The sequence below is a fragment of the Coregonus lavaretus genome (genome assembly GCF_964263955.1).
Source record: "Coregonus lavaretus genome assembly, chromosome: 16".
NCBI classification, from domain to species: domain Eukaryota; kingdom Metazoa; phylum Chordata; class Actinopteri; order Salmoniformes; family Salmonidae; genus Coregonus; species Coregonus lavaretus.
Window position 1 is genome coordinate 19,238,483 of NC_140003.1, and position 13,120 is coordinate 19,251,602.

The 13,120-nt window shown below is 43.9% G+C and overlaps 1 protein-coding gene across 1 annotated transcript in view; it reads left to right on the forward strand.

Moving 5' to 3' along the window:
• The window catches only part of LOC311143258 (SH3 domain-binding protein 4), a 55,427-nt gene extending 43,746 nt beyond the window's left edge, over positions 1-11,681 (forward strand). Inside the window, exons 4-5 of the mRNA XM_084179072.1 lie at positions 8,951-9,139; positions 10,637-11,681. Coding sequence (XP_084035198.1) covers positions 8,951-9,139; positions 10,637-10,861 — 414 coding nt within the window. The 3' untranslated portion in view covers positions 10,862-11,681. The remainder of the gene's footprint in view (positions 1-8,950; positions 9,140-10,636) is intronic.
• Positions 11,682-13,120: the final 1,439 nt, after the last annotated feature.

Genomic DNA, 13,120 nt, shown 5'->3' on the forward strand with positions numbered 1-13,120 from the left:
CTGGGTTAATCAAGTACTAATTGAAGTTCAGTCTAATCTGCATTTGACAACAAAAAAACAAAACAGGTTTTGAGCCTGATAATTAAGCCGACCACAACCAGACAGTATTCTCTTCCTGGTACATACATACAATCCTCCAGGCTTTGGAGAACAAGCCCCCAGATTCACGGTAGACTTTGGTAGTGAAATAAGGAGCTCATCAAGGGAACGTGTCGAGATCGATCATGTTGCATTGCTCTGCTAACAGGCATGATGGACCATTTGTTACAAACACGAAGCCTCAAGCAAGCTAAATAGAAAGAGTGGAACGTTCACTCTGTCACATCAGATATCCTTTCAGCAGCACTACATTGTAACATTGACAGAATGCCCTCTATTTAGTGCATATTTTTGTCAGGTACAGACTTGCCCAAACAGATGAAACAGTGGTGGACTACAGTACACCTCAGCAAGAGACGGACTGTAAAATTATGCTGGTACAGAAAATATGAAAGACTTTGCTTACGACCCTCATAGTTTTGAATATATTGACTGTTTTTGTTTACTGGCAGATTTAGACCTACCCCATTTAACCTGCACTCACTAATTTTTCTCCAGTATCCATGAGTCAACAAAGCTCAAATATCTTTAAATCAACATAGGTATGAACAGGACGTTTATCCAGAAAAGAAATATTGGCCACTTCTTTTTGCACACATTTGCATGTGTCTGGCTGTGTGCATAGTGTATGTGTGTGTGTGTGTGTGTGTATGTGTGTGTGTATGTATGTACCAGCTGTCACCTAGTCTAAGTTCATATTTGTGCCCTGCTTTTTAACACATTTAAACTGCACATGCATCCTGTGTTTACAAAATGGCCACTTGCATAGTATGTACATTTACATTTTATTCATTTAGCAGACGCTCTTATCCAGAGCGACTTACAGGAGCAATTAGGGTTAAGTGCCTTGCTCAAGGGCACATCGACAGATTTTTCACCTAGTCGGCTCGGGATTAGAACCAGCGACCTTTCGGTTACTGGCACAACGCTCTTAACCACTAAGCTACCTGCCGCCCCATGTGTGCAATAATCACCACATTAACGCTTGGCTATTGATTTTACCATTTCAGCCAAATGCACTTGAGTCTAGATGAAATTAAAACTGTAAATTGTCCTCAGCATTAAGCTTCTTCAGTTATGTTTCCCAACTGTTTTAAGATTTAGGGCTGGACAAGATCATCAGCACAATAATAATACTAAAACAATTCCCAAGGGTTACTTGACACATACTCTCTTGTGCTCTGTTTTGTCTGGCAGTTTTATGTAATCCCAAATAGAAAGAACCCAATATTCTGTGAGATAGAGAGATTCTCACTCATATTTTGTCAGACCTTCCTTACTGTATGTATGAAATCAAGCTCCAGCTGTGGCGTCTCTGCTCTGACATCAAACATCCAGCCCTGTCACTGACTGAGAGACTAAAAGAAGCAGAAACACCACATTGTTGTTGTTTATTGTGTGTATTAAGTATTATAGACTCTTAGTGGGCTTGTATCAACCCCAGTCTGAGGACTAGAGGTCTGTGTGTAATGGCCGTGGCGTTTGGCGTCTGATGGACGTGGGCAAGGACATGTCTCTGTGGAGGATCACAGTCCCACAGATGTTTCCTGTCTCATTGTTAAGACTAAACAGAAGTGCCAGTTATGGACCAAGAGGCGCCTGCATTCCACACCACCTCCCCTTGCCCCTCACATAGCCCCTCTACCTCAACTCGGCTATGACCAGACAACTATGCAGAAACACTCTACAGAACTGCCTGTTCTGTCTGGTGTTGTTGAGCCATGAATTGGAGACCAGTGAGTGTGCTATGTACTGTTGTGTATATATACTGACTTCAGTTTTAAGACGGGTTCTGAGCCACCATTGCACCCATTCCACAAATAGGATTTGGAAAAAGAGGAAAAATCTGGAGGAGGTTCTAAACTGCGCAGGTGGGCACCCCATTGTGTCCTACACTAAAAGGGATTTAGTTCCCAACCACTCACGCACACAACTCTGTAGCAGACCCCTCCCGAGTCCTAATCCTCATGCTTTGAATTATTTGCAGAGAGAGCGAGCAAGAGATCCCTGCAGTTGATAGCACTCGGGAGTAATAATAACAATCTATTTCTAGAAGATTACTTTGAAAGCGGCCATCGGGATGATTATGTGCAGTTAGCTCTGTGTTGCCATTTCTTTACACAGACCCCATTTTTTTTCTGCATCCCTAGACATCTTCTGTTCTTCACTTCCTGCTCAACACTCTCCCTTCCTACTTCCTTTAGCAGTAGGGTGTGGCCAACTGCTGTGCTGGTACAGTTGACAGCTCTACACATCTGTCTCTCTCCGAAGAGACGTTGTTTGTGTGTTCCTCTTCTGCCAGTCTGGGTAGAATGGACGAGGTTCACACAGAGGGCAGAGTGTCACGAACAGAACCCAGAATTCTCTAATCTCAGCTCAGCAGACTCCTGTTCGGTTGAGAGTATAAAGGCGATCAGTTGGATTTGTGTATCCAGAACAGGAAAACAGGAAGAGATATAGTACATGTTGAAAGGGAAAGTAGAACTAAGTAGAGTAGGGGTTCTCAAACTTTTTGGGGCCGGGGACCCCTTTTGTAATAGCAAATTCATCAGGGACCCCCTCATAACTCCAGTGAGATAGAAATAGCATACAAGGAGTTTAAACTATGACTTTGGCAGTGCATGGCCGGACAAACCAAGTTTCGGGCCCTGGGTAGGAACATTTTAAAGGCCCACCTCTTGGCATTGGAGATAACATTGAGCAGTTTAAGCTAATTCTACAGGCCTCTGTTTTGATAAAAAGCTGAGGGATGGGCCTGGAGCAATGTAACCACTCTCAAATTCATAGACCGGGCTATGGATGCAAGGATTGACCATCCATAATATCAACATTATAGTTTTAACAATGTTTTCAGGCTATGTATTGTTTGTTTACATTTACATTGTTTACAAACATAGGAGTAAAACAAGCTTATATTTTGGGTTCTGATTGGGTATGACAGTTGAACTAAGCACATGAGGCATTTATAAATTATATTCTTCAAGAATAAATGGGGTATATCATGGTATGCCATACCAAAAATTGATGTAGAAACTAAAGATTCTAGCTTTAAATTACTGTGCATTTATTTTAAAAAATATATAATAATTGGTTGAAAATGTATAATTGGTGAAGCACTGTGGATACCAATATCCCTGTCACCCTCCCAGGCCCATGTTGCACAGGGTTAAATAAATACAAGAACATACATTGTAGATTAATAATATTACATTGTATTGTATTTCATTGTATTTTATTACACCCTCAAATTATTATACAGATCCCTTGGCCAAAATGTGTTTAATCTGTTGGTAGAAATACTCATAAAAAATATGAAATGTTATTTTGAGATCTGGCCGCGGGCCCCTGCAGTAGAACCCCTGAAGTAGAGGGCAAGAGTGTGACTGAGAGACACATTAGAGTGAGTGGCTGAGATGGGAAGAGCGACAAGGGAACATTTCAGACAGAAATGGAGATGGAGAGCGAGATGATGAAAGAGAAAAAGATGGAAGTAGAGATATTGACAAAGTCAAGGAATGGGAGAAAATGGAAAGATAAGGAGGAGGCTGGAGAGACGAGATTGCTATTCTTCAAGAAGCATCACGTTCCTCAAATGAACTGCCTCAGTTCTCAACCTGCCATTGATCACTCGGAGCTATCCTTAGATCTTGCTTTCATACACTTTCATACACTTTGTTTTCAACTAGAAGACGATACCTCAAAGACTGATTCACACTGTGTTAAGACGCATACCGCAGAGATCCCCCTGCCTGACTGCCCCTTTCAGAAATATGCCTGACAGATTTGCATTCTCACTTTGACAGTGAGATGATTTATTGAGTTGAGAAGATGCAGTGTCTCTATGCACTGATGTCTGCATTGATGTCTTTGTGACATTTAGCTAAACCAGTCGCAGGGAGACACACACACACACAAACACTTGCACGCACAATTCTTGACAAAACGGGTGCGCCTGGCACGTACTACCATACCCCTTTCAAAGGCACTTACATTTTTTGTCTTGCCCATTCACCCTCTGAATGGCACACATACACAATCCATGTCTCAAGGCTTAGAAAGCCTTCTATAACCTGTCACCTCCCCTTCCTCTACACTGATTTGAAGTGGATTTAACTTTATTTTTTTATTTCACCTTTATTTAACCAGGTAAGCCAGTTGAGAACAAGTTCTCATTTACAACTGCGACCTGGCCAAGATAAAGCAAAGCAGTGCGATAAAAACATCAACACAAAGTTACATATGGGGTAAACAAAACAAAGTCAAACATCTAGTTTGGATTGTAGGATGGCCGGGGTGTTAAGCATATCCCAGTTTAGGTCACCAAGCAGTACGAACTCTGAGGATAGATGGGGGGCAATCAATTCACATATGGTGTCCAGGGCACAGCTGGGGGCTGAGGGGGGTCTGTAGCAAGCGGCAACAGTGAGAGACTTATTTCTGGAAAGGTGGATTTTTAGAAGTAGGAGCTCAAACTGTTTGGGCACAGACCTGGATAGTATGATAGAGCTCTGCAAGCTATCTCTAAAGTAGATTGCAACTTCACCCCCTTTGGCAGTTCTATCTAGACGGAAAATGTTGTAGTTGGGAATGGACATTTCAGAATTTTTGGTGGCCTTCCTAAGCCAGGATTCAGACACTGCTAGAACATCAGGGTTGGCGGGGTGTGCTAACGTAGTGAATAACTCAAACTTAGGGAGGAGGCTTCTGATGTTAACATGCAAAAAAACAATGCTTTTACGGTTACAGAAGTCAACAAATGATAGCTCCTGGGGAGTAGGAGTGATACTGGGGGCTGCAGGGCCTGGGTTGACCTCTACATCACCAGAGGAACAGAGGAGGACTAGAATGAGGATACGGCTAAAGGCTTTAAGAACTGGTCTTCTAGTGCGTTGGGTACAGAGAATAAAGGTTGCAGATTTCCGGCCGTTGTAGAATAGATTCAGGGCATTATGTACAGACAAGGATATGGAAGGATATGAGTACAGTGGAGGTAAACCTAAGCGTTGGGTAACAATGAAAGAGATAGCATCACTGGAGGCACCGATTGAGCTGGTCTCCGCGTGTATGGGGGGTGGAACAAAGGAGCTATTTGAGGCAGTTTGATAGGGACTTGGGGCTCTACAGTGAAACGGTATAATAAGACCTAACTGGAACAGCAATAGGCAAGGCATATTGACATGGGAGAGAGGCATAAAGCAATCACAGGTGTTATTCGAGAGAGCTAAGACAACAACTGGTAATGGCGATGAAAGTTTGGGCTGAGGCTAAACAGATAAACAGGACAGGGTACCGTGTAAAGGAACAGTCCAGCAGGCATCAGCTGTGCAGCTGAGTGATCATAAGGTCCAGTGAACAGCAATATGTGAGTCCGAGAGCAGTTCGAATTGGTGCTACAGCACAGGCTAGCAGGAAGCACGGCTTTTGTTTGCGTGTGCTAGCGGGCCGGAGCTAGCAGATGGATCTTCGTGGTCGTCACAACGGGAAGCCTGTTGAAACCACAGACGATTACGTCGGCAGACCAGTCGTGATGGATCGGCGGGGCTCCGTGTCGACTCTAGGAGGTCCCGTCCGGTTGACAGAGAGGTAGATAGCCGGGAGATGGGCTTGACTCGAGGCTAGCTCAAGGCTGATTAGCCAACAACAACATCCATTTGGTTGCAGCTAGCTAGTTGCGATGATCCGGTGTTAAAGGTCCAGTGATTCAGTGATTCCGGCAGATAAACCGATATGTTCTGGGTCGATAATGCGCTGTGCAGACAGTGCAGACTAGCCGATAATAGTCCAGGCTAGAGCTGGCTGGTAGGTAGTGCAGGCCTCGGACAATGGTGAAAAACCGCTAACGGTGGCCAATAGCAAGTAGCTAGTTAGCTGGCTACTCCCGTCCGGTAGACAGAGAGGTAGATAGCCGGGGTATGGGCCTGGCTCGAGGCTAGCTCAAGGCTAACTGGTGCTTGCTTCAGGGGCAGTGGTGATTAGCCAACAGCAACATCCATTCGGTTGCGGCTAGCTAGTTGCGATCCGGTGTTAATGTCCAGTGATTCAGTTATTCCAGCAGAAAATCCGATGTTCTGGGTGAAAACCGCTAACGGTGGCTAATAGCAAGTAGCTAGTTAGCTGGCTAGCTAGTTTCAACTGGAGTCTAGATAAAAGGTAAGTCAATAATAGAATCCGTTCCACATTGAGTGAGGCGGGTTGCAGGAAAGTATATTTAGTAGAAGGATGAAAAGTGTGATAGGGAAATATGTACGAAAAATACAAAAATATACAAAAAAGACAGGCTATTTACACGGACACACACAGAGTACACGACCGCACTGCTACGCCATCTTTGATTACACTAGTGAAATCAATAAGGGATCATAGCTTTCACCTGGATTCACCTGGTCAGTCAATGTCATGGAAAGATCAGGTTTTGTTAATGTTTTGTATACTATACTTGTATAATTTCTCTTCAGCCGTCTATGATGGTATTTGGCCTAAAGCTGTGTAAATGGCAGTTAGCTCAAACTTCATTGAATCCTGTCACAATGCCGACGTGGTTATCATACGACTCTTGACAGCATGACTTTATGACATGTCAAGTGTGTCACGCGTCATTACAGTAGTAACACTGCATCTCCTATTAAGTCTTAAAGCCTGTTGCTATATTCATTATATTCTGTGATCATAATAGCTCACCACACATCCATTCAGCCCCTCACCCCTCAACAGTGGACATATTGTCGACTATATCCAACCCTTAGTGTGAATAGATGTCATTTTTGGATCTCCACTCTTGCCCTCATAATCTTTGGTAATACTTGGCAGCAGCCTTCACAGTTCAGCACCAAGTCACAGTGAAGGGGAGGGATCAGGCACAGATTACCCTGCAATTTGACTGGAGCTTGCAGTATTAACAGTGTGAGGAGAACAATGAGGCACATGGGAGCAGAGCATAGTGGAATGGGCTTACTGGCTCTGTCAATGCTTTATTCATCTCTTAGTTCTAACAATGAAGAGAGACGTGTTTATAATGGAAACGCACAGTTGTGTAGCAGGAGTTCAACTCACAAATAATAACTTAATAAGAATGTAATTAAGAATGTTTGTTTTGTTCCTGACTGTTTCCTTAATGAACCAGTAACAAGTTGTTAGCTTTGTGGTCAGAAGAGGGCCTTCACCTAGTTCTCAATAAGTATTTGCTTTTGTCAACCCAAGCAAACAGTGTAGTTGGTCAACACTGAACTACTCTCTGTGTGCATTGTTTGTAAAGTCAACTTTACTGGTTTTATATGTGGAGCATTGTTGTTTGTCTGTTAGCACGACTCTTAGCTGTGTCAGGATCTAGCTGGAGGTGACATGGGAAGTGCGCTCCTTGATTTCTGCAGGGATTTCCTGTTGCTGTTATCCAGAGAGGAAGCAGGTGCTTGTCTGAGGCCTTATCTTTCAGGAGGACTCTTCCCTTCCACAACATACACAAACACACAGAACCACACGTACGAAATACATACTAACAAATGCACACAGGTGGGATCGTTGAATGTCCTTATTCTAAATCATTCTGCATAAGAATGTCTGCATAGTTACTCAAATGGAAATTAACTCCATGTTGCTTTAGCAGAAATAATCAGATTCTGGGCTGGGCTGAAGTGGAAATCCCCTCTGCCTTTTTACTCTGATCTGGGCCAAAACAGTGCATTCCTGGCTAACTGTTAGTGTGCTGGAGCTCCTGCTATCTCATCCTCCTGTGTGTGTGTGTGTGTGTGTGTGTGTGTGTGTGTGTGTGTGTGTGTGTGTGTGTGTGTGTGTGTGTGTGTGAGACTAGCATCACCACATTCCTTCACCTCTTCATCCCCCTTCCCCGTTTCCTGTCATTCCATGCATTCCTGCCCATGCAACTAAAGCCCAAATCAGAGCTTTAGTTGGCAGCGCTTTAATGTCCCGTTTATTCTCCCTGGCTCTGTTGAGTCTGGTAGTCATAGAGAAGCTCACTGTGTTTAACCATGTATTCTGTGGTTGCTGAGTATCATTAAGGGAAGGCTCTTTGGCGTGTGCATGGGTTTGTTGTGTGTTCATGTATTTGCGTTTGTTTGTGTGGCTGCATTTGACTTTGCAAATGTACACGTGTGCAGCACTTCAGTCCTGCCCTATGATACTCTTTGCCTGAGGTTGTGCTTACATGAAAATATTATTCAGATTCCATGAGCACACGCAGAGTTTAGTTTCACCCCAACTTGACAAGACAGAGGGGGTTAAAGGGTGAGGGATTGGTCTGGACGACACTCCAAACAAATTAGATGTACAGAAACATAAGCCAAACTAGCCAGTCAAACGTCTCTCTTTCTCCTTTTCAAGTAGTATAGTACAGCTTTGGTTCCCTGCTGTTAGCTGTGCTCCATAATGGCACGTAATCCCCTGCTCTGCTCCCCTGCCTATCGCTGAGTTAATCAAACAGAAATCGCTCTTAGCCAAGTAGCACAGCCAGCTAGCTAGCTGGAGCCAGAGAGTTGGAGCCTGCATGGCCTTGGAACGCTGTAGCCCTCCTGGTGAGCTGGTGCTTAGTGGCTCAGTTCCCGTCAGACCTTCTTGAATACATCTGAAGAAATTACACAGACATGAGATTATGGAAAAGAGGATGTTTGGGAACAATGTGAAGCATAGCCAAGAAACAAAATGCAGAGGAGAAAGTCATGGAATTTCATGTGTTCTTGTGTGTTTGTTCCTGTGGGTTTTGAATGTTATCTTGTACTGACCAGCATCTCCTTGTCTATGAGCCAATCATTTCATGGAATTGTATTGACAAGAATGTACAGTTTGTTTATTATTTAAATGTTTTATCCTGACCAGTCTGTCTCTCTGTCTTCCCTCTCAGGCATTGCTGAAGATGGACTGCCAGGGCCTGGTAGCCAGGCTGGTGATGGACTTTGTCCTGCTGACCACAGCGGTGGAGGTGGCCGGGCGATGGAGGGAGCTGGCTGAGAGGCTGGCCAAGGTGTCCCGTCTGCAGATGGATGCATACGAGGCACCCCACAGAGACAAGAACGGAGTAGTGGACAATGAGGTGAGTGGTCTGGATGGCACGATCCTACTGAAACTTTGTTGGCAACCATATTGAAAAATGGAGCACTAGATATAGCTGTTTGAAATTATATTACCTGTGATCTATAGATAGTGAGATACTTGTACTTCTTTTTTTAATATACTTTTGGATTGATATACTGTGAATGTCAGCCATATAACCATGACCATAGTCAATTAAACTGGCAGAACACAGCATGCAAGACCCATGTGATTTATTGTCACACTGTTCAATATGTTGTCTTCAATTGCCACTCCTCATTGTCCTCTGACCTTATCTCTCCCTGTGCTGTACTGTGTGTTCTACAACGGGTTGGTCAAAAGAAGCATTGTGATTGGTTGAGACGCGTTCTAAGCCATACTAAAAAATCTGTTTAGCACGGGTAAGCCTATGACGCAAAAATGTGCATCTTGTTTTCTGTCCCATCAGCCCAGCCAGTCAATTTATTAACTTTAACTTGATCTCCACTGTAAAAAGCATCTAGACATTATTTCCCCTTGCGTCTAGCCTAACATTTGGTTTGCAACAACGGGGGGTTGTACAAACGATGCTGTCTGTCTCTCGACATTTGCAACATTGTTTCAATATTGAAAGTCGATCTCCATTGTCCTATTGAGGATTAACGTGTCAGGACGAGACAGACATATTTTCTCAGCCAGTCGATATCATGAATCAACATAATTTTTATGGATATATAAAAATAAATGTCAATAGAAAAACAGGTCAAACGATATGAAATGCAGCAAGTCTGCTGTCTTACCAGCTTCAGTTTGAAGTCATTGCGTTAGCTGTGTAGTTGGCTAGTTCCTCTGAACAATGTCCTGACGAGAGGCGAAATCGCGTATAATTAGCTCATTGTTATGGATGTATCCAAAACAGCTTAAACAAATTCAAATGCAGCTTCTTTGTGGTTATTCTAGCTGGACTGTTAGCCATAGTTAGGTAGCTAGCAAGGGATAAGAGTGTTGCCAGCAACGGAACATTTAGAATGAACGACTGGATATAGAACAAAAATACTTTACGACTAGGTTGCGTCTCTGGCAACCTAACCGATACAATGAATGGCCAGCCTGCTTGGCTAGCAACCATAGAAACCATAGATGTGTCGGGACTAGGCCTATATTTTCGTTGAGGGATGAAATAGTAGCCTATAAATACAGATGTATCTAAATAAAGTGTTTTATTTAACCAGTTGTAGAAAAGCAATTGTACATTCGAGGTTGTGCAAAAATACTTTTTTAGCACTGCTGTGCTGATCTACAGTACTCAGCTCCGCATCGTATCTATGACCGCAGCACAGCCGTGATGAAAACAGTTGTTTAGCAAGCCCTCTCGTGTAAAATTGCTTTATAAGCCAACAACATAATTATGGTCATAGAAACATCAGAAAACAGCATGCAAGTCCTATGTGATCTACTTTCAGTTAAATATGCTCCCTTCAATCACCACCTCTTTCTGTTTCACTCTCTCCCTGTGTAGGCCATGTGGAAGCCAGCCTATGACTTCCTGCTGACGTGGGCGGCCCAGATCGGGGACAGCTACCGGGACGTGATCCAGGAGCTGCACATGGGCCTAGACAAGATGAAGAGCCCCATCACCAAGCGCTGGAAACACCTGACGGGCACGCTCATCCTCGTCAACTGCTTGGATACGCTCCGGAGCTCCGCCTTCAGCCCCGCCTCTCAGGACGACTGTGCCATCTAGACCAAACTGGCCATCATCATCACCATTGTCATCAATCACAGGGTGCAACTCGTCTCCTCCCCTTTCTTCTCCACTAATTGGAAAGCAGTTTATTTCCCATCAGTATAGATGAAAAAAAGAGGAGGAGAGGAAGCCACTTTATACTGTTGAGTTAGACCGCCTAGTGCTGTCCTTCCAACGTCCATCACCATCCTAACCCAACTCCCTACCCTACCCTTCTGGATCATTTTGCATATCAACCTAAAATGTAGAAAATACCTTATTCCCTGTTTGTATTGGAGATTCTGCACAACGGCTGCCTGTCTGTCTGCTCCCTCTGTGTCCTGCTTCCTCCGAATCTGCCTTCAGTCCCTAACCACCAGGAGGACTAGACCGCTAGACTGCCCCACTCACCCACCCCCCTTCGTATGGCCACCAGCCAAAATACACAATGCTACGGTCTCAGTATTCACAAATACTATTTTAATCATCGTTGTCTGGCATAGTATGTATTTTTTTACTCTAAATATGGCACCACATTTTTTAAAGACTCTTTGACACCTGTTCATAACTGTGGACTCGACCCATTGCTAAGAGAAGAAAACGTTTTAAATGGTATCCATGTTCTTTAGCCTTGTCACGTGTGTCAAACAAGCTAAATATAATGTGTTTATTTATAAAGCTTTATAATTGTTAAGATGAACACGCACTCTTATTGTTCAGGGTTTCCTCCAACTGTGGTCAATTTTTTTATTTCAACTAATTTGTTTGGGAACATATTTTTTAGGACCGAGGTCATAACTGTGTATATTTCAAATAAAGTCTTTCTGCTTCTTCTCTCACCTCTTTATCACCTATTTAACACTCTTTTAAAGTGAACCTTTCTTGCCTGCCGTTGTTTTTTTTTACTCCTTTTGAAAAAATATTTTGTACCAAAGCTTGTCAGCAGTTAATATGGATCTACATATACAGTGGGGAGGACAAGTATTTGATACACTGCCGATTTTGCAGGTTTTCCTACTTACAAAGCATGTAGAGGTCTGTAATTTTTATCATAGGTACACTTCAACTGTGAGAGATGGAATTTAAAACAAAATTCCAGAAAATCACATTGTATGATTCATTTGCATTTTAGTGCATGACATAAGTATTTGATCACCTACCAACCAGTAAGAATTCCGGCTCTCACTGACCTGTTAGTTTTTCTTTAAGAAGCCCTCCTGTTCTCCACTCATTACCTGTATTAACTGCACTTGTTTGAACTCGTTACCTGTATAAAAGACACCTGTCCACACACTCAATCAAACAGACTCCAAACTCTCCACAATGGCCAAGACCAGAGAGCTGTGTAAGGACATCAGGGATAAAATTGTAGACCTGCACAAGGCTGGGATGGGCTACAGGACAATAGGCAAGCAGCTTGGTGAGAAGGCAACAACTGTTGGCGCAATTATTCGAAAATGGAAGAAGTTCAAGATGACGGTCAATCACCCTCGGTCTGGGGCTCCATGCAAGATCTCACCTCGTGGGGCATCAATGATCATGAGGAAGGTGAGGGATCAGCCCAGAACTACACGGCAGGACCTGGTCAATGACCTGAAGAGAGCTGGGACCACAGTCTCAAAGAAAACCATTAGTATCACACTACGCCGTCATGGATTAAAATCCTGCAGCGCAGACAAGGGATCCCTGCTCAAGCCAGCGCATGTCCAGGCCCGTCTGAAGTTTGCCAATGACCGTCTGGATGATACAGAGGAGGAATGGGAGTAGGTCATGTGGTCTGATGAGACAAAAATTGAGCTTTTTGGTCTAAACTCCACTCGCCGTGTTTGGAGGAAGAAGAAGGATGAGTACAACCCCAAGAACACCATCCCAACCGTGAAGCATGGAGGTGGAAACATCATTATTTGGGGATGCTTTTCTGCAAAGGGGACAGGACGACTGCACCGTATTGAGGGGAGGATGGATCGCGAGATCTTGGCCAACAACTTCCTTCCCTCAGTAAGAGCATTGAAGATGGGTCGTGGCTGGGTCTTCCAGCATGACAACGACCCGAAACACACAGCCAGGGCAACTAAGGAGTGGCTCCGTAAGAAGCATCTCAATGTCCTGGAGTGGCCTAGCCAGTCTCCAGACCTGAACCCAATAGAAAATCTTTGGAGGGAGCTGAAAGTCCGTATTGCCCAGCGACAGCCCCGAAACCTGAAGGATCTGGAGAAGGTCTGTATGGAGGAGTGGGCCAAAATCCCTGCTGCAGTGTGTGCAAACCTGGTCAAGACC